The following is a 26,061-nucleotide window of genomic DNA, read 5'->3' as shown; positions in this document are numbered from 1 at the left end:
ACAGAGTCCCAGGCCGCTGGTAGTAAATCATTCTGTGTGGTTTACTGTATATACTGAGATCAGTCAGCGCCCGGGCCCTCTGTGTTTGTATTCGGAGAAATTATACCCTATTAATTGGAAAGTTCAACCCACTGATACAACAAAACCCTTTCTATACCCTGACGTTCCGCTAACTTCTCCTAATGACCCATTAATGCAGAGGAAATACGGTCATCACAAGTACTTCTCGGCTGCGCGGGACACAATTTACGTGTTTGAGGCATAATTTTTTAAATTTTTGGGATTTTGTAAAACATCTTCTTCTGGAGAAATGTATGGAAATGTTGATTACATGGAAAGGACGGATACTCTATAGGACACTTGTGCAGACATTAGGGTTAAGGGGGCCTCGGGCTGAAGGTGGTCTTAAAATGTAGATTACAACTGTAAATAATTCTTGAAAAATGTTCATACAACAATTTCTTGTCCATCGATTAATTTCTGGCCAATTTTCTTGCCAAATTTATATGTGAGGATAAGGAACAGCTTCGATATGGGTCACCTCAGCCCAAGTCCATTGTTGCTTACCATTGTTTTTTTGACAGGACACAAGATCCCTGAAGGATTGAGAGATGTGATCTTTGGACTAAGCTGTGTCCTGATTGGAAGTTGAAAGTGAGAACCCAAAAGCTTGATGCAATTTGCAGTCATCCCACCATAACTTGCTGTGCTCAAATCCAAAATCAGTACCAGACCCCTTTGACTATAATATACTATTTACAATGCTGGTCTTTTTATGCAGAGAGACCATATAGGCTTTCTATGCCGATACGCCCCCTGAAGTTATACCCAGGGGTGCAACAGCCATGAGGCGAGTTGAGTCTTTTGCCGCAGGCAGCACCACCTGCAGCAAATTAGGGAACAGCATCAGGGACACAGTCACCTGCTACAAAGCAAGACTGGACAAATAATGTCTCTTCTTGTCTAGTGTCAGCAAAAAATCTTGATTTATTTCTACCGGATGGCAAAAAGGTACACCATTGATTTGAAGCACTAAGCCAAATAAAGGACCAGTGATTTTGCTTTCCAAATTGCCCTATATCATGCCTTTCCTTGACCGTTAACACTTAGAATAGCATGTAGCGTACTAGTAATCTGGTCGTCCAATCTGGCGCATGTGCAGTAAAGCCGTGATGTTCTTCACTGGGTTTACTGAATAAAGCAGGTGCTGAGAAGCCAGCATAGTCCATCCTGTGAAGCCAGTATAGTACTCTACCAGTGCCTGGGCAAGCTTCAATGAAGCTGGCTTCGTAGGTTCGGCGCATACGCAGTGAAATTGGGATGTGGTTCACTAAAATAAGCCAGCTCTGAGAAACCAACATAGTACACCCTGTGAAGCAAGCATAGTACAGTACCGGTGCCTGAGCTTTGCTTCAATGAAGCCGGTATAGTACACCCTGGTATCGCAGGCCTGGCGCATGTGCAGTAAAGCCGTGATGTTCTTCACTGGGTTTACTGAATAAAGCAGGCGCTGAGAAGCCAGCATAGTGCATCCTGTGAAGCCAGTATAGTACTCTACCAGTGCCTGGGCATTGCTTCAATGAAGCCGGTATCAAGCTTCAATGAAGCTGGCTTCGTAGGTTCGGCGCATACGCAGTGAAATTGGGATGTGCTTCACTAAAATAAGCCAGCTCTGAGAAGCCAACATAGTACACCCTGTGAAGCAAGCATAGTACAGTACCGGTGCCTGAGCTTTGCTTCAATGAAGCCGGTATAGTACACCCTGGTTTCGCAGGCCTGGCACATGTGCAGTGATGTTCTTCACTGGCTTTACTGAATAAAGCAGGCGCTGATAAGTCAGAATAGTGCACTTTGTGAGGCCAGTATAGTACTCTACCATTGCTTCAATGAAGCCAGTATAGTACACCCAGGTTTCATAGGTCCAGTGCATGTGCAGTGAAGCTGGGAGCCCAGAGAGAGATACAGGGTGATTTGGGATGCTAGACAAGTGGTGGTTTTAGGAACTGTAGGTGGTTAAAAATCACCCTGACATTAAGGTTAGTCTATTATGTTTTCTAAAGCGGCTATTGTTTGAAAAAATTCCTAAACTGAAAACAAAAGTCACTTTTAGGTGACCCTAAACCCTATGAAATTTACCACATGGAGTTCTAATAACCTATTATAAGTAGAGATCTAAAATTCATCAAATATCATTTGCAAGGAGCTCGGGAAGATAATTTTTATCACATGGAAATATGGAGTGACCGTGGGGTGAACCTGGGCGTACACGTACATTACAATATTAAAAACACCAGCCCCTGTCATCAGCAGAATGGAAAAATAAAACAAAATCTCCTCAAATTTAGCAGGGGCGATTCCTTAAGGTTGAGAGGCTTTCTGAAAGGTTTCATTGTTGCGCCTCATGGAATATTTCCAGGAAAAACACACTTTTAAGTAGTCTCAGCTTTCCCTGCAACAGAGAAGGCATCTTAAAAATAGTTTTTATGAATGCTGCATTGGGAGCGCAGTATTAGAACTGCTTTTTTTGTGGAGAGGATTTTGTGAGGAGCTCCTGAAATCCAGGATATTAAAAATAAAGCTTGTGGAGGATCGTAGCCTAAAGTATATGAGTCAAAACATTATTTCACTTTGTAAACTATGTCTATCTCCCATCTAATGTATATGTATATGTCAAATGTATATAAAGGGATCATATATAGGATATACAGTCCGTACTGTATCAGTGGAGAGTCACAGCTGGTTGCTAGGGACATGTGTAGCTGTTTGTGTAGGCCTCAGCACACATTTGTAGGCCTCAGCATCCATTTTCAAATGCCTGAGGTAGTAAACTAATTTTATTATTCCTAAATATGGTTCATACACTAAATATCATTCATATATCTTATATTATAACCCGTTAGAGGTCATTTTTATGATGTATTGCTTGAAATTGATGAAATTGCAGTTGTGGCACATGGCAACCAATCACCGTACAGCTATCAGCTTTCAAAAGGAGAATATGAAATGTAATCTGTGCTGTGATTGGCTGCTATTGGCAGCTGCATGAAAATCTTCTCCATTCTGTTCTCAAGATACTTCATTTTTGCTTCTTCGGGGTCGCGTTTGATCTATTTTAGAACTTGAGCTCTGGTATTTTTATGAGATGTAAAACTAAACACATGTCCTGCTGTAGAAACACTGGCTTAAAGGAACCGTTCACATAAAACTAATTTATCTGTATACTGCGTTGGTGCCCAGTTCATTGTGTTGTTAAATACACCCAAATTCAATTAATTTCTGTTACATAATGTCATATTTTAAAACATATTTGTCAAATTTAGAGGTTTTTCTTGTCCATGGTTTATACAATCTTTACATGGTAGGTGAGGTATGTCCAAATGACTGTCCACACCAAAACCCACTTGGAAGTTCTCATCCTGGTTCCTTATTCACATAACAAAACTATTTTTCTATTTTGGAATCTCCAATTAAGCGGATGAGTTGTATCTGTGTGGCACCTGCTTTTTCTTTAAAAAGCGGATGAGTTTTATTTATCAAAAGTTTTCTGGTCAACCCACTGAAACCACCACCAGGAAATCCCCATGAAGCACTATAGTGAACTACCCGTTTCTCAAAAGGGGCGGCACAGTGACTTAGTGGTTAACATTACAGCCTTGCAGCCCTGGGGACCTGCAAAGAGTTTGTATGTTCTCTCCATGTTTGTGTGGGTTTCCTCCGGGTCCTCTGGTTTCCTCCCACACTCCAAAACATACTGGTAGGTGATTAGATTGTGAGTCCCAGGGACTGATTTGGCAAGCTCTGTGCAGCGCTGCATAATCTGTGTGCACTATATAAATAAAGGAATTATTAAATTATCAATCATCTGGTTTTCACTCACAATACCTGTAATTTTCCCCATTGGGGGGATTTATATTACGCTGGTGAATAATGGACCACTCTGCTGCTGGGCACATCCCCCTTATAGTCCCCCTATATCCAGGAATTGCAGGAATTGCAACTATATCAGGGTTTGTATGCCAGAAAACTGGTGTACAAACTGTTCAGACTATGACTGGCTCAACCCCTTAATGGAACAGACATACATTAAAAAAACAGACTTGATACATTGAATTGGTAGGTGGCTAAATACTGGAATCCTCAACATTCAAAAGATTAAAAAAGTGGTTCCAAAAATTTTCAAAAATTCTCTAAATTCCAAAAAAGATTTAACCGGTGTTTTTCTCGTCTTTCGTGACTAAAGTAAATTCTCTGGTCTCAGCAAAACATTCCCTCGTACCTTCCATCATATAACATTCCTAAAATAGCTGCCCTGTCATTTTCACGTGGCCCTCAGCTTTGATGAGGATGAATGACATTATTCATGGTTCACGAGACGTCCTTCCTCTCGGAGCCATATTTACCCCCGTGTTAATGCGCTCTTACTGCGGAGTTAGATATTTTAGTCTATATGTTTTCTTGTATCCTCTAGAGTCCCATGACATTTCTGGAACATAATGAGAAGCAAAGCTAATGACAATGCATGAATAACATTAGCCTAGTTCTCAGTAATACACAGCTTATGTTAGAGTAAATGCCCAGCGAATCATGGCCTCAGCTCTTTCCTATTGTTTTGGGGGTTTTTATGTTGTATTATATATATATATATATATATATATATATATATATACTCCAATCAGTCGTGATATTAAAACTTGTGATGATGTCTCCAGTCAAGCGGTTGGATATATATCAAGCCAGTAAACATCCAGTTCTCAATATATCTGAAGCGAAAAACGGGAAAGCATTAGGACCTGATATTTGACAAAGACCAAATAAAAGGGACTGGGTCAGAGCATCTCTAAAATGACAGGTTTTGTGTGGTGTTCTCAATGTGTCGTGGCAGTATGTGCCACAAGTGGTCCAAAGGAAGGACTTATGGTAAACCATACCGCAATTTTTGGACTGGGTCTCAACGGGATCATAGGGTAGTCTATCTGGTCCTACAGAAAAAGAAAAAGTTCCTCCTGACTTGAGGGTGTATTGAATGGGGTCAAGTAGCTGCACACTGGGCAGAGTTCCTATCTTAAAAGAGCCTAGAGTGGGCATGCCAACATTTTAAGATCTTAGGGCAACAAAAGATGGTAGCTGGAAGAGATTGTACTAGGACGTACTTCTGGGAAACTTTTGCTTTGGGCATTTAGGTTTCTTCAATGTGTACCACACCATGAATTCCTTCTAGGCCAAGGTAAGGAATCAATGATACACAATGGGGCACATTTACTTACCTGGTCCCTGCGTGATCCCCGAGCTGTGTTGTCCACCGGAATGCCCATACGCCGCAATTCATGAAGATTGTGCGTCCGAATTCCTGCATGTGTTGCTTCTGCACTGAGGTCCACCGGAGTTCACCATCTTCCTCCCGGTGCATGTAAGTGCATGTCTTGCGACACAAATTGCTTTGTTAAATCCTGCGCGTAGTCGAAATCCGTAGGATCGTCTGACGGCCCACCCCCCGATTTGTGTTGCCTGAAAGCCGGCGCCAATGCGCCAAAATCCGATTGCGTGCGCCACAAACCCTTTCTAAATGCGGCGCACATCGGAAATTGTCGGAATACCGCAGACCGCGGACCCTTAGTAAATGAGCCTCAATGGGTTCAAAGACCAGTTTGTCTGGTCTTACAAAAGAACTACTGAGGAAGTTCATCTTGGCTAATTAGGGTATTGAATGGGATCATTGCCAACTGGCCAGAGAGCCCAAATTGACCAATGTCCACTCTTAAAAGTGCCTACGGTGGGCATGTGAACATCTTAAGATCATAGGGCAACAGAAGATGGTAGCCTGGGATCCTTTAGTAGATCTACGGGTGTTTGTGAATTGCTTAGCCCTGGAAAAGATGAAACTTTGGGTTCTGGTATTTAGGTGGATGTTTCTTAGATATACCACACTTACCATACATTGACCCTCTGGGTCATCCACATTTTCGGATTGGCCTTTATTCTGACTTCTCATGTAAGTCCTTCAACTACAAGCCAAGGTGTAGAGCAGCTTCAAAGAGCTGGTAACCCCATGAAGAACCCTTCCTTATATGTCCATTGAGATCTGTATTCCGCTTGTGGTGGTGCTGCAGAGAAATTCGGAAGATCACCCCCTAGTTTACAGCAGAGGGTACAGGTCCCCCTTTAGTTCCTGATCTGTTATTGATATTTATGCCCTAACAAGTTTTCATTGAATATCCCAGTTCCGTTTCCTATTTGTTTCCTATCTCCAGACACATTTTTGGGTCTGAACCTATAGAAATCGTTATTTACTTCTTATTCAGGGAACAAAGCGTGTAGAAGTCATTGTAACGAGTTCCTGACATTCCGGCATTTTACAAGCTTTGTGTCCTGACCTGGATATTTTAGATAAAGTTTTCTATTGGAAATTTCTTGGGTCCCCCGAGACGCGACGGTTAAGTAACAATACCCATGAGCTGCGGGTTAATAGGTCAGACTGACTGCGAAAATGAGCAAACGCAGGGTTTTATGACAATGAGCCATAAATCAGACTGTTATTGTGTCTACGAGGGATGAATTTTGCAACTTTGACTTCCTTTCTGGATTTTTAGTAGCGGGGGTCATAAACGCTGAACTATGTAATCGATGTACTGATACAGAGGCGCTGGAACGGAGGCTTAAACTTCCGAGGGAGAAGCTTAAAGGGATTTTACGGGCCTAACGGGAACTCATTGGAGATGACGATAAAACGGTAAAGGATACTTACCCTCCTCCGTTGTCGCACAACATGCCCCCTCCTTCCTCAGATTATGGTCCTGGTCAGGCTAAAAACATTGAAGATCAGCAACCTCAGTGGTCACATGACCATGAACAGTGACAATCAGCAGTGACATCACTCATATGACCGCTGAGGCCAGTGCCGCTGCGGCTGTAACAGGTTCCTCATCACTTCTGGTCCGACTGGGGCTTTAAACGGAAGGAATGGGGCAAGTTGTGGGAACAGAGCACCGGAGGAGGGCAAGTAACCTTCATTCTGATAGGCCAGGAAAACCCCTTTAAGCGCTCCTCTAGTCCATAAGAAGACACTAAATTATAAATGGCTCTTGTTATTTGGCTGATCCTTATTAATGTCGAGGTGAATGTGTTAAAATGTAACATAACTTGTCCAATATCTTTCCCGACGTCTCTACCTGCAATCCGCGGGCGTCCAGCACACAACACCTCCATATTTGAGTGGCTCCATGAGTTCAATATGCAGGATACTATAGTTACAAGTTCCAGCTACTATAATTGCTAAAAGAATACAATGGATGCACAGTTCCTGAGTCCAGTGTATTCAGGAGGGTCCATATTACTATGAATGTTAAGAGAATACAGTAGACTCACTGTTTGTGAGTCCAATGTATACATGAGGGACATACTTCTAGGAGTGCTAAAGGAGGACAGTAGACTAACAGTTTATGAGTCCGGTGTATTTATGAGGTTCCATACCAATAGGAGTGCAACAAGCATAAGGTAGACTCATTGGGGCAGATTTACTTACTCGGTCCCGTCGCGATCCCGCGGTGCGTTGTCCCACGAGGATTCGGATCCGGCGCGATTCACTAAGATTGTGTGCCCGAGTTCCTGCAGGTGTCGCTGCTGCGCCGAGGTCCGCCATTGTTCACCTTCTTCTTCCTGGTGCATTTGAGAGCTTGAACTTGCGACACAATCCGTTTTTTAAATTCTGTGGTTTTTCCGAATCCGTCGGGATGTCTGATGGCCACGGGCCCCCGATTTCTGTTGCGTGCAAGCTGACGCCAATGTGCCACAATCCGATCACGTGCGCCAAAAATTCGGCGCTAAACGGAAATATTCAGGAAACCGGATGAAAGTGCGGCGTTCGGACCCTTAGTAAATGAGCCCCATTGCTTATGAGTCAGGTGTATTCATAGGTCCATACTTCTATGAGTGCTAAGAGAATGACAGTGTTTGAGTCCACTGTAATCATGTAGGTCCGTACTTCTTGGAGTGCTCAAAGAATACAGTAAATGAAAAGTTTATAGAGTCCAGTGTTTACACGTGGGAGTGCAAAATATATTCAATCGGCCCATTGATTATGAGTTATGTGTATACATAAGGGTTTATACTTCTATGGGTGCAAAAAGAATACATTGAAGTAACATTTCATGAGTCCAGTGTATACATGAGTGTCCATACTACTAATAGCACCAAAACAATACAGCAGACTTACTGTTTATGAGTCCAGTGTATTTATAAAGGTACATACTTCTATAAGTGATACATGAAAACTGGGAAATAGTCTATTTTTACTAGTTTTATTCTACGCTAAAAGAATACAATGGATTCACAGTTAATGAGTCCAGTGTATTCTAGATTACCATGAATGCTAAAAGTATACAGTAGACTCACTGTTTATGGGCCTAGTGTATACATGAGGGTCCATACTACTACAAGTACTAAAAGAATACAGTGGACTAATAGTCCAGCTTATACATGAAGTTCCATAGGAGTGCTAAATAAATTAGGTTTATGAGTCCAATATATTCACGAGGAGCACCACCTTGTTGGAAGTCCCAAGGCTTCTTAATGGAAATCCCACTACATGTGATGAACACTATCCTATTATTATGTGACTTTATGATTAATGAAACCATTTTCTTTGGCATCCTTAGCCGTCACAGAACAGTCAGGGTTATTCTTGGAAGGAATCGGGAAGAAATTGAGGGGGCGGTGTATTTTTTTTGCAGCACATGAGTGCATCCTGTTTGCCGTCATTCAGTCCTCCACATGTCTAAAATAAAATAGGTGGATCTCCTCCAGATCCGTGTGATTAATAGAGAGACGTTACCCGGCTGTTGTAGATTGCTTTAGGCCCCTTCTCCACTGGCGTTTTTCACGCGCGAGTTCTGCGCGTGCATTTGACGCTCAGAACTCGCATTGCACTCTGTCCCATTGTATTCAATGGGTCTTTCTCCATTAGCGTGGTTTTTAACGCGCGTGCTTGCGTTCGTTTGCACGCGCGTCAAAATCGCAGCATGCTCTATTTTTGCGGGTCACGCGCGTTTTTCACGCCCCATTCAAGTCTATGGAGATGCATCAAGAACGCATTGCACTCGCAATCATTGCAAGTGCAATGCGAGTGCAATGCGTTTTAAACGTAAGGGTTGCTAGGTGACCAGAATAACATTATTTCCCCTGCTCGCGATCGAGCATTTAATTAAAAAAACACAATGAAGAACAGTGAAGAATAGAATAAAATCATTGTACACAGTGAACACAGTGACCACAGGATCATTTAAGATAAAAACACAGTGCAGAACACAGTGCAGAATAGATTACAGATGTTCGGCACATCTGCTTACTTGTCGGGAGATACGCGCGGAACGGTGCGAACAAAATAGCATGTGAAGAACAATATATATGTGTGAAGAATACATTGCAGATGTATGGAAACATCTGCAATGTGTTCTTTACACACATATATATTGTTCTTCACATGCTATTTTGTTCGCGCCGTTCTGCGCGTATCTCCCGACAAGTAAGCAGATGTGCCGAACATCTGTAATCTATTCTGCACTGTGTTCTGCACTGTGTTTTTATCTTAAATGATCCTGTGTTCACTGTGTTCACTGTGTACAATGTTTTTATTCTATTCTTCACTGTTCTTCACATCTGCTAAATTGTCGGGAGATAATATACGCGCGGAACAGTGAGGAATAGATCGCCGATGTTTGCAAATTATCAGAAGACATTATTTTTCAATTAAATAACACATTTTAATCCCAAACCATGGTCCCTTTGAAATATGCTCGAGTCTCCCATTGAATCGCGCGTCAAAAATGCGCCGAAAACGCAAAAAAAACGCAAATTACTCCAAGGAAAAATGCAACAAAAACGCAGCAAAAACGTCAGTTTTTCACGCATTGCACACGCACGTGAAACGCAACGCTAGTGTGCAAGAGGCCTTAGGATGTGCGTAGATTATATCTCTGGGAGATTCAGAAACATTCTGTTCTTGGCTGATTTGGAAGATTCTGCATCTTAATTTTCATAACTAAGATCCAAAGAAGAGGGTGTACTAGATAATATATGGCAAAGGAGTATTTAGAGGGGCTGTATAGAGTTTATTTTTTAGAAATAGCGCCACACCTGTCCTTGGGTGGTGCCTGGTACTGCAGCTCAGCTTCTTAAAGTGAAATGGGCTGTGCTGCATTACCACACCTAACCTGAAAATAGGGGTGGCGCTGTTTTTAAGATAAATCAGCCATGTTTTTCTGGAGTTGGATGGACCGAATTGGCTTTTTGGATGATTTCTAACCTTTGCTACTATTAATCTTCAAGTGTTGGCTGGAAAATTCAAATATGTCAAACACTTTGACCTTATATGAAGGTTGGCATCTTAGTATACACTGTATGGTGGTATTATTCGGACACTGTTACGTTTGCCCATTATGGAATTGTTTTAAAAAACATCTGTGCTGCTGCTTTAAATGTTTCACCATCCTATAATTTTCCATCTTTCACATGAAGACTTGTTTTTCATTGCCTGTTTCCCAAAAGTAGGGAGGTGCCCTATTAAGTTGTTCTCAGGGACATTCACAGGCCTTGTGTAGAACGTATAAAGTTTGTGGCTTTGCAATTAAAAACTTTCTACATCCATAAACAGTGCCACACTGGTCCACAGGTTGTGTGTGGTATTGCAGTTCAGCCATATTCTCTTTATTTGGGGTGTAGCTCCACCAACAACCAAAAATCTGTAACAGGATCTGTACTGAACTTGTGGTTTGTATGTTTTTTTTTTTCTTGTGTCGCCATCTTTTACCTCTGCCAGACATCACATTGTAGTAGAGACATTTTTATGACCACCTTAAAACCAACCCAAATTGGATCATTTAGTAGGCACCACTAATTCTAGTGCACTTGGAATTTTTTCTCTAGCCCCTACCGTTCCTGAGTAATGGGCATCAAAAGTTTAGGCTTTCAACTGTCAGGTAGGCAGTCCTTAATAGTTTGCACCACCCAATTGACAGTAAGGGGCCTAATTAGCATAATGTGTGCCAAAACGAATAACACTGATAACTCGGGAATGCTGAGGGCTAGAGAAAAAATTCCAACTGTATCAGAATCAGCGGAAGGGCAACTTTTAACGGATGTAAAGATTTGGCGTAGTAGTAGACGTTTAGTCTTTAGTTTAGGCTTAAGTTTAGGCTTTCAACCGTCAGATAGGCAGTCCTTAATAGTTTGCACAACCCAATTGACAGTAAGTGGCCTAATTAGCATAATGGGTCCCAAAACTAATAACACTGATAACTCGGGAACGCTGGGGGCTAGAGAAAAAATTCCAACTGTATCGGAACCGGCGGAAGGGCGACTTTTAAGGGATGTAAAGAGATGGGGTAGTAGTGGAGGTGGTAAAAAGTCAAGGGGCAGATGATGGTAAAAGTCAGGAATAGGTGTAAGTAAAAGTCAGGGGCAGGTGTAGGGAACATCAATACCTCAAGTGGAGGCTTTAACATCTATTATCCTGGAAGAAATGCACTTCGAAAAGAACTATGATTTTTTTTTTACATGGCCTTCAAAAAGTTCTATAAAATAATAACATAAACAACATACAATACCGGCGGTCTACCAAACCCTTGTGTCAAGGCATAAACAGTTCAAAGCTTTTACTTTGCAAAACCAGATATCTGCTTTCAGAGTGGTTGGGTGTGACCCCTTTTATGTCGGAGCGGCACCCGATTCATCATTGTCGCCGTCTGTTTAGTATCGGATCTTCTCGTTTCTTGTCCTGTATTGTCAGATGTTTGATAATAGCGGGGGGGATTTAAAGGGAGGATTACGTGGGCTTCCTATAGAACACTGTGTCATTTTCTGAGACTGAGCATTGAAGATGTTTTATATCGAGGAACTTAAAGCTTTTCCTTTTCGGCTTTGTTCGTTTTTGTTTGTTTTTATAACCGGGAAAGTTCTTTTTGGGGGAGGTCCAAATCCTCCTCCCAGAGATACGTTGTCTAATTTTTTTTTTTTACAATATTCCAATGATTCAGTATATTCTATTCAGTATATGTGAATTTCTAGATTAAGTTCATTAATCAGTAACAATTAAAGGGGTTTTCTGGCCTAAAAATATTAGATTACCTGTTCTAAGGATAGGGGCTCAGTATCAGAATGATGGATGTCCAACATCAGCAGATACATAGACAATGGAGAGGAAAGCAGACAGCGCCGTTCACTGTGTAGTGGCAGAATTGAGTCACTGCAGCTTAGCTCATCTGATTGTAGCTGACCTGCAGTAACCTGATCCGACCACTAGTCAGAGAACGGTGCTGTCTACTTCTTGTTCCATTCCCTGCTGATCTGTGGCGATGCTCGGTGTTAACCCCCACCAATATGATAATGAGGGCCTGTTCTCGACCAATCATGTTGCCGAAGCCCGATCCATTTGGGGTATCCAGTAGCATGAAAGATTTAGATACATTAGTAAAATAGTGTGACTGTAGGCACCATGAGTGGGCCAGGCTTTGGCCGTTTAAGGTTGCTTTACTACTTAGCTACAACCTTAAAGGGGCGGGTTCTTGTGTCGCTCCGCAACTTCAGGTTATCAGGCTTGCATCTGACCTCTTCAGACAGGATGTCACTTCTATTTTTTAAGTGATTACGGTGACACTCATTGATCAAAAAAAACAGAAGTCCCATCCCAGTCTTGACCCTGGAGGAATCTGATAAGGATTGCTTAAAGGAAATCTAGCATCAAAATCCATCATGATAAACCAGGCATCGTGACTGTGATAATCTTCTTATATTTGTAATCCATGTCCTCCTTCCTTCTAAAATCAACTTTTAGAATTATTCTAATGTGCATGAAGGGCTGCAGCTTCAAAGGCTTTTACAATGAGCAGAACTGGTCTCTCCACCTGCTGCTGCTAGATTACACAGGCAGAGGGTTTGGTTGAGATATGTTCTGCTCATTGTAACAGCCTGTGAATCTGCAGCACTTAGGGGCTCTGGTAAACTTTTAAGGCTCCTTAACATAATTGTAAAAGTTGATTTTAGAAGGAAGGAGGCCACGGATAACAAATATAAGAAGATTACCACAATCATAGTACCTGGATCTATGAGTAAGTGCCCCTGGTTTATCATCATGACGGAATACTAAATAAATTAATAATATGATTAATAGTTGGTCACATGATTTCTTCCTCATTAATAAAGTAGGTTATAATCTCTGCCCCTTTAAAATGGGGACCATTGGGTAAATTTTGAGTAGACAAGCCATAGGTGTTACAGGACTCCCAATAAACTGATGAGATAATAGTAGATTAAACACAATGCAATCTGTATGGAAACTAGGTGTTAAGCGTTCTCATTTTCCTGCAGCGCCACCTCTGGGCAATTTAAGTATTACACAGTGTCCTGTTAAATAAGTTTAATAAAATCCTCTAAAGTTTTTTACTTTTATAATCATGTCTCAGGCAAAGATCTTGCTCTCGGTGACTTAGCCCATCCATATAGTACATGACCACTCATTCATTTCAATGGACACCATGTAATTCCGCATTCTTCCTGTAGTGGCCGCTGTGGCCAATCACAACTTCCAAGGATTGTCTGTAAGTCATGATCGCCAGAGATCACAGCCGCTGGACCCATTAAATGAGGGTATTTTATCACTGCAATTCATACAAAACATATCATACATAACAGGGATCATCAGTACCCACAATGCATTGTGCTTCCGCTCTCACTCCATGTGCTATGTGTTCTGTGTGTGTACGCCTGCGCTCCCCTTTCCTGCTGCCCCATTCACATTGATCTTTTCTTCCATTCGTGCAGCTATGTAATAGCATCAGTAAAGCGCATAAACATTGATTCATGTCATACTGTGAAGTCGAGGAATTCCCTTTGCCTTTAAGTCAGATGTGGTTTTAACTCCTTCTTGACCTTGTGTGCAGTTCACTTCCTGATTTTACCAAGCCACCAAACAGCTACACCCCCAGCCTAGTTTGTTATATTAGTTTGGCGCTCTAAGACAATGTTATTTGGGCTCTATATGGCACCCATAAAGGGAGGAGTTGATAAAATCCCTTTAAAGGACATCTACCACCAGGATGAAGGATTGTAAACCAAGCACACTGACATACTGGTGTGCGCCCCCTCTGACAGGATCTGATCTTCTTTAAGCTTCATATGCCCTTGTTTTTAAAAATAAAGGGCTTTAAACATTATGCAAATTAGCCTAAGGGGTTCCAGGCTCCATTAAAACCTATGGAGCCTTGAGCCCCTTAGGCTAATTTCCATCCTTTTTTTTGTAAAAACCAGGGAATAAGAAGCTAAAAGAAGAGCAGATCCTGCAATAGGGGGCACACACCAGTATATCAGTGTGCTTGGTTTACAATCCTTCATCCTGGTAGTAGATGTCCTTTAAAGGGATTTTATCAACTCCACCCCTTCCCTTTATGGGGTGCCATATAGTGCCCAAATAACATTGAGTCCAATTGGTCCTTTAAGGACCCAAATTATGAATCTATGTTATAAGGGTCTGTAATACAACATAGGTCTGATGTTTTCAGGTACCCCACTCCTAAGAGCAATGAGGGCACTATATGGCAGCACAGTATAGGGGCATCGGGATTACCGTAACCTATGACCTAGGTTGGTCAGTCCAACACTGTCCTTTACAAGGACTCCTCCCATTTGCTTTCATGGTTTCAGTACATTGATTATTTATTCGTTTTTTAAGGGGGGTAATTTGGAGTCTGTGAAATTCCCTAATGTAAAGGGATGTATAATGGTGGTAGGTTCCCTTTAAATAAGGCCCCATTACTGACATGTCTGTATTAGTAAATACTTTACCATGTGTTCCTCTGTTATTCCTCCTTCAAATGAATGAATAATTAGACCAGGGTCGTGCACCCGTTGACACTATGTAGGGACACACACTCTTTGGAATGGCGACACTACGTTGTCCAATTTATTCCAAAATTTCCAGGAGGAATAACAGAGGGACAAAAAATTGAGCTATTAAAGAAAATGTAATCAAAATTTCTATATTATGGGGAATTCAATTATTTGGTCATAAGAGATGAGAGTTCCTCTATTATTGGAAACTATAAGAACTGGTACAGAGAGGAACAGTGTGACACTTGCTCCTAGCAACCAACCGGGACAATTATTCCGCTCTTCCTCTGCATTTGGTTTGATAAATCTTGAAATTGCCATCACTTTTGACATGTCTGCCTTGGTATAAACATGTAGTATTGCACCGAACCTCTATTATTCTTCCTGGATGAATAATGTATGATTAACTTCCCATCTGTTTGTTATATTTTTACCCTTGGTCAAAGGGGTGTGGCTACATACAGTCTGACTCTTTCAGCCCTATTTGGATGGTATCAGACTGTAAGAGGTTGTCAATGCATTTCCAGGAGGAATTACAGAGGAATGGTACAATGCTACATTAATGTCCCAGAAAATGTATAAGGTTATAAGCATTTACTAAATTGGACATGAGATGATTACATAATTTACATAAATATATAAGTAAGTAAATCTGGTAAAGTTGGTTGTTAATTTGCACTAATCCTCAGCCATAGATAAGTATATATGTACATTGTATAGCTATATTTATATAGGACTATGCCATGTAGCCTATCCATTGGACTGCCCATAATAACTAGATCACAGAGAACCCAATAAAATATCTATGATGGTGCCATGTGTTTAAGTGTGTTGTAACCCTGCTCATTTGCATAAATTGCCTAATTCCGACCCAACGCTAACAATGTCATCCAGTCTGTGAACAGAATTGTATAGAGCTGAAGGAGCTGAGAAGATTGATATACAACATCGCTGGTAAAAAATGATAAGTCCGGTTGGTGCTCAATCTTCCATCACTGCGAAGGACCGCCCACTGGACTCTGGAGCCCAGAGCAGAAATTAATAAATTAAAACTTATACTAAATATTTTCCCACCAAAAGTATATATCTATCCGCTCAGCTCCTCCTGGACTATCACATGGTGCTCCTAGATTGGATGACATTTTTAATGTATCGGGTTCCCTTTAAGAAAATTAGGTTGCTGATGGCTATAGTACACCTTTACACATTGGACCGTGATACAGTATATTCTAGCTCAAATAAAGTGGGAATGGCTCCATATTTAAAGGGATTGTTCTGATAATTGTCTAATCTGTCGGGGTCTGACTGCTGATCAGGAGAATGGGGGTTTCTGCCTACTCCATGTGAACGAATCTGTAGATGATGTAGGACTCCATTCATATGTGGCAGATGGGACCCTGTTTCTATGGATAAGAGAGAATGTGTAATTATCAGAACACCCCTTTAATGAAAGTGTAGCAGAGCTTGAATGATAAGCTTGATTTTTTTTCTGGGGTTTCACTTGGGGTTGTCCAATATATGAAAAACACCGCTGCTTTCTTCCTAAAACACAGTGCCACCCCAGGGTGTGTGTGGTATTGAACTCAGTTCTGTTGTCTTCAATATAAATACCAAAGAGAAGGATGTTTTTAGAAGTAAGAAGCCATATTTTTCTCATTCTGGACAACCCCTTTAATAACCCCCTTTAACAAATCAGGCACTGCTACATGTAAAGTGTGTATATCTTACACTACCAAATGTGAATGATTTCCGAGCTCTGTTTTATTCCTACGCCACGCAGATCACCCAGAAAGATCTTGCATCTTAAAGGGAACCTGTCACCACATTTTTCACAAAAACAGCTAGTTGCAGGATCCTATAGAGCCCTAGTAACTATCTGACACCATTTTTTTCTAAAAATTGTTTCCCTCAGATCCCCATTTTACTCAGTTATCAACTTGCCTAGTATCTAGGGATCTATAGAGTGAGTCTGGGGCGTGGCATAATGTCATGTGATCATCACAGGTCCTTTAGCCTCTTAACATCAGCAAACTGTACCCCATGCACATATCTCACCACATAAAAAAAAAAATCACAGCAGCCTGTGTGGACTTCTACGCTTCTCCATGCAAGCCATGTGATATGATTTACTGTGATTTCATGAGATATATACTTGGTGTACAGTTTGCTAATTTTTAGGAAGCTAAAGGACCTGCGACGATGTCACATGACATTACTGCTGCAAGCAGAGAAAGCATGGGGAGGAGCTGAGAAGGCCACACCCACCTCGACTCGCTATAGACATCCTTGGATACCAAGTAAAATTATATAGCTGAATTTGGGGTATCTGAGGGGAACATTTTTTATCTAAAAGAAAGGCGTTAATTAGTTACTCGGGCTCTATGGGAACCTGTCACTAGCTGTATTTGTGAAAAATCTGGTGATAGGTTCCCTTTAAGTACTTCAGATGCAGACGTTCCTGCGTTGCTCGGCAGAGAAGGAACAGCGTCTCGGAGTCAGTCACCCCGTCCTAAGCCATAATTAGCTGACCTTGTGTCTTGATAAGGGTGAGAGCCCAGCAATCTTATTTCTTTTGGTTTTGTATTTTCAGGAGTCCTCTGCCTTCCAGACAGTTTGAACCTCCATAGAGATCACCAAAGACCAAATAAACCAGGTGATGTGCAGATGTTTAGCCAATCAGAACTGAGGACTATAGAGCAGTCTTTGCTTGCCACACGTGTGGGAAGTATTGCAGAGCTCAGTAAGTACCAGTATGTAAATATTCTTTCTCCCTCTCCCCTCTACACCCCCCCCCCTACATTCTGCTTTTTTCCGTGGGAGACAGCCATGGTAACTACAATATATGCAATTTATCTTATTCCGGTGTAATTATGGCAATGCAACAAAGATGAACGATCCTGCCAGCGTTACACAAAGGATGAACATTGTAGCTTGGTTAAAAAAAAAACCATTATAATAAAAATGTATTATAAAATAAATAGGGGGGTCTGAAGACAGATCAACCCCAACTTTTGTGTCCTTTAATAGGTACCGCTCCATTTATCTTAGAGTTTTTGGAAATCTCTCTCTAACCCCTACCGTTCCTGAGTAATCAGTGTATTTATTTGCGGAACTCTACTGTCAGATGGGCGGGGCCAGGTTGCCCACTCCAGCCCAGGACCTCCCATCTGACAGTAGAGAATTCAAATGTGTCATAGTATAAATGTAGGGTCTGAAGACAGATCACAAAAAACTAAGGTAAGTATTTGCATGAGGTCCTTTCTGTTCTGTCTTGAGGCCCTGTGCTTAAAGGGGAACTTCTCCACCTCCATCAACTCTGACTTTTTTTTGTATCATTTAATAGGTGGTGCTCCATTAATCCTGAAGCTTTTGGATTTTTTTCTCTAGCACTACCTGTTCCTGAGTAATGAGTGTATGTATTTGTGCAACTCTTCTGTCAGATGGGCGGGGCCAGGCAGCCTGATCCAGTCCAGGACCTCCCAACTAAAAATTTAAATGCATTACAGTGTAAATATAGATGCTAAAGACAGATCACAAAAGTCTTGGGCAATTACTTTAATTAAAAACAAATAGGTCCTTTCTGTTCTGTATTGAGGACCTGTGCTTAAAGGGGAACCTCATCACCTCCATCAACCCCAACCTTTTGTATCTTTTAATAGGTGCCGTTCCACTTATCATGGAGTTTTTGGAATTTTCTCTCTAGCCTGAGTAATCATTGTATTTATTTGCGGAACTCTAGTGTCAGGTGGGCGGGGCCAGGCAGCTAGTTCCAGCCCAGAATCTCCCTATCAGTAGAGAATTAAAATGTATCATAGTTTATAGTAAATATGGAGTCTGAAGACAGATCTCAAAAGACTTGGGTAAAGTAGTTACATTGAAATAATTAGGTCCTTTCTGTTCTGTCTTGTGGCCCTGTGCTTAAAGGGGAACTTCACCAGCTCCCTTAACTCAAACTGCTTTTTTATCATTTGATAGGAGCCACTCCACTAATCCTGGAGTTTTGAGAAGTATCTCTTTTAGCCCCCACAGTTCCTGAGTAATCTGTGTATTTATTACTGGATTTCTACTGTCAGATGGGTGGTCCTAGAGTGGGCCCGCCCATATGACGATATGACATAGAGTTCTGCAAATAAATTCACTGATTACTCATAAACAGTTGGGACTGGAGAGCAAAAGAGCATATTGGGTACCAAAACTACCCTTGCTAATAACGATTTCTACTGTCAGGTGGGTGGTCCTGGGAGGGTGGTGCTGAAAGTATGGCACCGCCCATCTGACATTAGTGATCCAAAATATTTTTCAATTATAAAATTACAACTACACTAGAATCAGGGGAACAATGTCTGTTAAAGGGTTCTCAACGTATAGGTTAGGGAAGGTGAGGAAAAGTTCTATTCCGGAATTTCAGACAAACCGGATCCAGAGACATTCACGTGGATTCCCTCACTACAATACAATTGGGTGGAGTTTAGGAAACAAGAGCGAGAACATTCCATATGGAATTCATTGTAGATTTTATAATGGCTTAGATTTTTAGATATGTTATTCTGCAAAATCTACAAGTTTTGGGATATGTACCCTATAGATGTTTGGTAAAATCCACGGCAGAAGAGATCAACTGTAAGCGACCTTACCCTTTAAAGGGGTTTTCTCACAAAGGCAAGATAACTTGCTGATCAGTGGGGGTCTCAGTGCTGAGACAACCCACAGATTACGAGAACGAGGGGTCCGACTGACCACTCACCGCTCCTCGAGCTAATGGAGCAGATGGTCGCACATGACCGTTCTGCTCCATTTATCTCTACGGAGCTGATGGAGATCACATAGTTAAGAGTTTGAAGGGGCGGAGCATAACAAAAGCCAACCCTCTTTACACAAAAAAACCAACTTCTTTAAAAGGGGTGGTGCCAAACAGAAAACCATTAAGGTACACAATATATAAGTTCTTTATATGGAATGTGACTCTGAGGTCCTGTAACCTGTGAACCTCCAAGAATCCTTCTTACTAGAGTTGAGGGTTGATGAGAAAAATGGGAAGTGTATATACTTTCAGGAGCGTGGTCACTGTGACCAGTCATTTCAACGAACGGCACGGCTGTTATATAAATACAATGGCAGTGTATAGGCTGTGTATAGTTTCATCTATATGGCCATTTTTTTCTATATTTCCATTATTTGGGGTTAATTTTTGAAAATACAACGTAGTGTGCACAGCACATGATTTGAGGGGCAGGGCATAGTAAAGGCCGACCTCTTAGGCCCTGCAGTTGGCATACAATATATACATTTTTTTAATGAAATGTGACTTTCAGGCAGTGTGAACTGTGAACTTCAAAAAATTTATCTTACTAGTTCATAGAGTTGGGGGTTGATGACAAAAATGAGAAATGTATATATAATTTCAGGAGCATGGTCACTCTGAAAAGTCACTTCATGAAGCAGCAGGGCAGTTACATAAATACATAGGTTGTATATAGTTTCATCCATATGGCTAACTCTTTATATATTCACATTATTTGTGGTAAATTTTTTAAGAAACTGATTATGATCACCAACCATTGAACTTGTTGATCTCATGATCATCAACCACGGATCTCGTTGATCTTGTGATCACCAACCACTGATCTCGTTCATCTTATGATCACCAACAACTGATCTTGTGATCAAACCAATGGGCTCAGACACTGATCATGATCATTAACCACCGATCTTGTTGATCTCATGATCACCAATCACGGATCTCGTTGATCTTGTGATCACCAACCACTGATCTCGTTCATCTTGTGATCAAACCAATGGGCTCAGACACTGATCATTATCATTACCACTGATCTTGTTGATCTCATGATCAACAATCATTGATTTCGTTGATCTTGTGATCACCAACCACTGATCTCGTTCATCTTGTGATCAAACCAATGGGCTCAGACACTGATCATTATCATTACCACTGATCTTGTTTATCTTGCGGTCAAACTAATGGGCTCAGACACTGATCATGATCATTAACCACTGATCTTGTTAATCTCATGATCACCACTCACTGATCTCCTTAATCTTGTGATCACCAACATCTGATCTCGTTGCTCTTGTGATCACCAACCACTGATCTCGTTAATCTTGTGATCACCAACCACTGATCTCGTTCATCTTGTGATCACCAACATCTGATCTCGTTGCTCTTGTGATCACCAACCACTGATCTCGTTCATCTCGTGATCACCAACACCTGATCTGGTTGCTCTTGTGATCAGCAACCACTGATCTCGTTCATCTCCTGATCACCAACATCTGATCTCATTGATCTTGTGATCAAACCAATGGGCTCAAACACTGATCATGATCATTAACCACTGATCTTGTTGATCTTATGATCACCAACCACTGATCTAGTTCATCTTGTGATCAAACCAATGGGCTCAGACACTGATCATGATCATTAACCACTGATCTTGTTGATCTCATGATCACCAATCACTGATATCGTTGATCTTATGATCACCAATCACTGATCTAGTTCTTCTCATGAACAAAACACTGGGATTAGACAGTTGCCCCCTATCCTATGTGTATAGTGGGTATTTCTTGTAACACAGCAGATATATCAAAAGAACAAAAAAACGAAAAAATTGGGGTATTGCTTTTCCACTTGGGGCACATTGAGGCAGAATCAGGTCCCATATCTACTCACTACATCTACCAGATTTTTTTTTTTTTTTTAATATTTGGCCTTGTGAGAGATGAAAGGAAACCCAATAGGACGCCGTTGGGGTGGGTGATGTTGTTTATAGGCAGCGCAAGTAAAATTCTGTATCATGGAGGAAGATCTGGGTCAGCGGCTTGTGATGCAGCAGACCGGCACTAATGGATTAACCAGTGGAAAATGGCTAATAAAAGGCTCCTCTGTTACTGACAATAATAGGATCTGTCCGACCTGTAAAATTGTCCCCTAATCCTATGTAGACACACCGGCCGCTGGCGGATCGGGTGATTTATCATGGCGTTTCCCGACCTGCCAGTCCCCATCCCCTCCTAATATTTTTTTCCCCTGGTCTGTCTGATCTACATTGACCTCCGAACAGTCAGAATTCCCTGGAAAACCCATTTTTTTAAGGTAATAAATATAAAGCAGAAATCCTGATTTCCATTGGGAACACAGGGAGCGCTGTACGTTTTATGGTGTCGAGTTGGCGACTTATCAAAGCTAAACAAGACAGATGTACAGAGGGGGATATCGGGGCTACGTATTGTCTCCCGTCCCATTATGATAAATGACGCTGAAGGTAAATTTGCTGCAGAGGATTAGGAGAATTGGGTTTGGTGTGTGTGTGGGGGGGGGGTTTGATTAATTTTGGAAAGCCCTATAAATGTGGACATGTTAATAGACACCTGGATATGTGCACCGTAAACATGTGTTAGCAATGGTTTTCTATAGGACTGGAGTACAAAACTTTCAATCAACTGTGAAACAGCGCCACCCCTGTCTTCAGGCTGAGGGAGTTATTGCAGCCGAGCTAAATTTTCTTGAATGAGTTGGACCTAGGATACCAGTCAAAGCCTGGAGGTCTACAGAGATGGAAATTTGTGAGGACCAGTTTCTCTTTCATTTCAGTGGTGTGGGAGATGCCAAACACCAACAGAAGACCTCCTCCCCTAAACTTTGGCCACAAATTGGTGATGGACTTAACTTTGGTCAACGCTTGGAACTAATTTATGAAGATCTAAGATCTGTTGGTGTTGAAAAACCCAGTCCATTATAAATGGTTATTCTAAGTTGGAGTTTGTGGGATCCAGTGAGACCAACTTTACAGCCCCCAATGTGGTGGTGACTCAATTCTCCTACATTTGATTGTAGATATTCTAATAAGCATTTTGGATGCTGAAACTAACAAAACTGATTGGTCAAGAATAGATGTGAGCGTACCCTAACACCCTGGTTCAGAGTTCCGGTTCCGGATGTATTGCCGGATTGGTGGACGAGCAGCCAATCTTCCAAATTGACACCACTAGCTACTTAGCCATGGCCAATCATAGCCATAGCTATGGATTGGAGGCCGAACAGCCAATCCGGCAATACTCTTGAGTTGCGAAGCTCAACCCAAACTGGAACGTAGGTCTGCTCATCTGTAGTCAAGAAGGGTGGGGGTAGGAGAAAAAAATTGCAACTTTGCCAAGTCAGTGGGGTGACACCTCTTCAAGGATCCAACGAGGGGCAGTTGGTGGGATCAGTGAAAGGTTCTATTTAATTAGGAATCTCATCGTGAATTTCCCTTTGCAATCGCACTTGATCGTCGCTGATCGAGCTGCTCATATGTCCTGCAGTGGCCACTACAGGCAAAATGTAGTATTACATGTAGACTTTTAATTACAATATATGGGTTGGGCAGGTCAAACATTTCCCCTCTTTCGAAATAGGATTATGGAGTATGGAATTCTTATCCGTGGATGATGGAATTATGGAATCTTACCCAGATATTCTATACTAGATATGTGTAGGTTCCCAAGAGGCGAGCCTAGCTGTAGGTATTAGCCCTGCTGGCAGCATCCCAACGCTTCAATCACAATATGAGAGGAATCCAGAGGTGCGCTGTGATCTCTGCAGTCACATGTCGTTTCATCTGCTGGAGAATCAGAGCCGCTGCTTCCGACATCACAAAATGGCTCAGTGATTGACCATGATCAGAATCCTGCCGCAGCGTCGCCTCTCAAAATAACTCGTGTCTGACAGGACCTGTCAAGGTATTGACTGCAGTATCATGCACATTAAATGGAGAACATTCCAGCGCACATCTATCATTACCTCCAGCCAGGAAGAGAAGAAATGCCATGTCTATTCATGGTGCAAAATCTATTAACACATCACTGACTGCAGGAATAGGGAAATACGGGAGCAAGGGAGCATGGGTAATGCTACAGGTCTCATATATAGTGCTAAATGCCAGATAGGAGATAGGAATTAGATTAGACCGTATCTATCTATCTATCTATCTATCTATCTATCTATCTCATATCTATCTATCTATCTATCTATCTATCTCCTATCTATCTATCTATCTATCTATCTATCTCATATCTATCTCATATCTATCTATCTATCTATCTATCTATCTATCTATCTATCTATCTATCTATCTATCTATCTCATATCTATCTATCTATCTCATATCTATCTATCTCATATCTATCTATCTCATATCTATCTATCTATCTCATATCTATCTATCTATCTATCTATCTATCTATCTATCTATCTATCTCATATCTATCTATCTCATATATATCTCCTATCTATCTATCTCCTATCTATCTATCTATCCCCTATCTATCTATCTATCTATCTATCTCTCTCATATCTATCTATCTATCTATCTCATATCTATCTCCTATCTATCTATCTATCTATCTATCTATCTATCTATCTATCTCATATCTATCTATCTATCTATCTATCTATCTATCTATCTATCTCATATCCATCCATCTATCTATCTATCTATCTATCTATCTATCTCATATCTATCTATCTCATATCTATCTATTTATATATCTATATATCTCATATCTACCTATCTCATATCTATCTATCTATCTATCTATCTATCTATCTATCTATCTCATATCTATCTATTATCTATATCATATCTATCTATCTCATATCTATCTATCTATCTATCTATCTATCTATCTCATATCTATCTATCTATCTATCTATCTCATATCTATCTATCTATCTATCTATCTATCTCATATCTTTCTATATCACTTAGAATACCATCCTATAACCCCTACCTGCTTACAGGACAAAAAAATGAATAGATTACTATCTAAAAAACTACGTACAGAAAGTTCAAGCAGCACATTCAGCAGGTCAATAGATGGGTGCACGCTGCATAAGACTGGGCCTCAAATCTTCCAGCGATATAACATCAGCTGATGTTATTGAATATGGAATAAACCACAAGAACTTCTTTCACTTCATTCGGTGTGCTGCGCAATTCCCTTTTTTTATATCTAAAAAACTAGATATCAATCCGCTCCTCCTGCTGTATAACCTCACCCCCACGGACAACATACATGTTTATAACATGGAGAAAGCCCCGTATATTTGATGGAAGAAACAAACTGATGTTTTTCTTCAATGTATTCTCTTTCCAGCACATCTGGGCCAGTTGCTTGTTCTAGAGGAGGATTGTTCCCCCTAGAGCCGGGCCCCCTCCCTCTAGGGGCCCTGTATATGATATATAAGCACATATATCCCGGCTGCTTATCTGTTCCTATTTCTCCACATAATCCTTCATAAGATGTGAGTTCTGCCGCCCGTGTGGATCTTGTATCTTGTGTAATACTGCAGAGATTGCTGGCTGAATCTCATTTCTCTTCTGCAGGATAATAAATAGCAGATCCCGGCACGTCCGCTCACCGCTCCGGCTGCGGGGGTGCGAGGTCGCGGCTGCATGGCAGCTGAATATTGAATTAAGGGGTTCACACCTAGAGTCAATAAAACGCGTAGGAGGCCACTGATCCTATCACAAGGAAACTGATATTTCTCTTATAGGTCTGAAATCTGTGCTAAATATTCCCGGAAAACCTTAGAAATGGAATTGTTTCCAAGGGCAGTGCCACACTCACCTCCCCTCTACGCTGCGTTGGCCCCATTTATTACTTTAAGGAACATATTTTCCTGGAACAATCCAGTAGAGAGTCTGTGCCAGGAAAGCAAAACACTCAACAGAGGGGAAGGGGGGAAGTCTGAAATTTTAGCTTTGGAAGGTATTTTTTATTGAAGGCAAATCCTGACAAAATGATATAGTGTAAAATACCTAGTGCAGGATCAGTGGGGGCGGGATATGATACAGAGATACATTTTTCCCCGCCCCCGAGGAGCCTGCCATGGCATAAAACAGCATTTAGCTTTTCCTTAGAGCTTTATTGGTGTGTACAGTCACCAAGATTTTACATGTTTATTCTGTGTATGCGGCTGCGCTGTAAAATGTATCGTTGGGGGTCCAATATTTAGGATTTTTTTCTACATAGACATCAGAAGTTACTGATTATTCAATTTTTTAGTCTCTTAAAATCTGACACTAAACAATTTTTCCTCAATATCTACTGTGAGTGTAGATATAACCATATTTGGTTTGGAGGTCCTGAATTTGCAGGGGGGGATCGGGGGACAGATAAACCTAT

The 26,061-nt window shown here is 41.3% G+C and overlaps 1 protein-coding gene across 2 annotated transcripts in view; it reads left to right on the top strand.

The window, feature by feature from the left end:
• Positions 1-26,061, top strand: part of ABTB3 (ankyrin repeat and BTB domain containing 3) — a 142,641-nt gene that overhangs the window by 70,310 nt on the left and 46,270 nt on the right. The window contains exon 2 of one of the 2 annotated variants that reach the window (XM_072145439.1): positions 17,465-17,614. The exons of the other annotated variant lie outside the window; for it this stretch is intronic. Within the exon in view, the coding sequence (XP_072001540.1) occupies positions 17,465-17,614 (150 nt within the window). The remainder of the gene's footprint in view (positions 1-17,464; positions 17,615-26,061) is intronic. 2 annotated transcript variants of the gene reach the window in all.

This window comes from Engystomops pustulosus, chromosome 4 (assembly GCF_040894005.1).
Source record: "Engystomops pustulosus chromosome 4, aEngPut4.maternal, whole genome shotgun sequence".
Taxonomy (NCBI): Eukaryota; Metazoa; Chordata; class Amphibia; order Anura; family Leptodactylidae; genus Engystomops; species Engystomops pustulosus.
This window is presented reverse-complemented; position numbering and strand designations above follow the sequence as displayed.